Genomic DNA, 412 nt, shown 5'->3' with positions numbered 1-412 from the left:
AAGAATATCAGTATATTTATTGCTTACGCTTGATATTATAATTAAGTTTAATCATAATGAATTTATGTTGCATGGTAATTGCATGATTTCTTCGACAAGTTCATTTATCTTTTTGGTATGAAGTGCTGTACTTATGCCTACATATTTCCAGCCTTGTTGAACAGCATCAAATCAAGGAAGCTTGATGTCTTCTTTGAGACAGAGGAGAAGATTATGGGTCGTGCTACCTTAGAGAAACCTTTATTAGAAGTAAGTTCTTGTTAGTAACTGTGAATAGCCTGAATTTTTTTATTATCACTCAGTATCACATTGAATTATCTACTCTCTGTAAACATGTAATACTGATGGTATAGGAAGGAAATCTTAACCATTGTAGGTTTTCTCTCAGGACAGTAAATTAGCCAGTTTTTGT

General features: G+C 32.3%; 1 protein-coding gene across 1 annotated transcript in view; it reads left to right on the top strand.

Moving 5' to 3' along the window:
• LOC119594544 (sec1 family domain-containing protein 1-like) overlaps positions 1-412 on the top strand; it is a 13709-nt gene that overhangs the window by 9967 nt on the left and 3330 nt on the right. Inside the window, exon 10 of the mRNA XM_037943575.1 lies at positions 152-249. Within this exon, the coding sequence (XP_037799503.1) occupies positions 152-249 (98 nt within the window). The remainder of the gene's footprint in view (positions 1-151; positions 250-412) is intronic.

Source organism: Penaeus monodon, chromosome 34 (assembly GCF_015228065.2).
Source record: "Penaeus monodon isolate SGIC_2016 chromosome 34, NSTDA_Pmon_1, whole genome shotgun sequence".
NCBI classification, from domain to species: domain Eukaryota; kingdom Metazoa; phylum Arthropoda; class Malacostraca; order Decapoda; family Penaeidae; genus Penaeus; species Penaeus monodon.
This window is presented reverse-complemented; position numbering and strand designations above follow the sequence as displayed.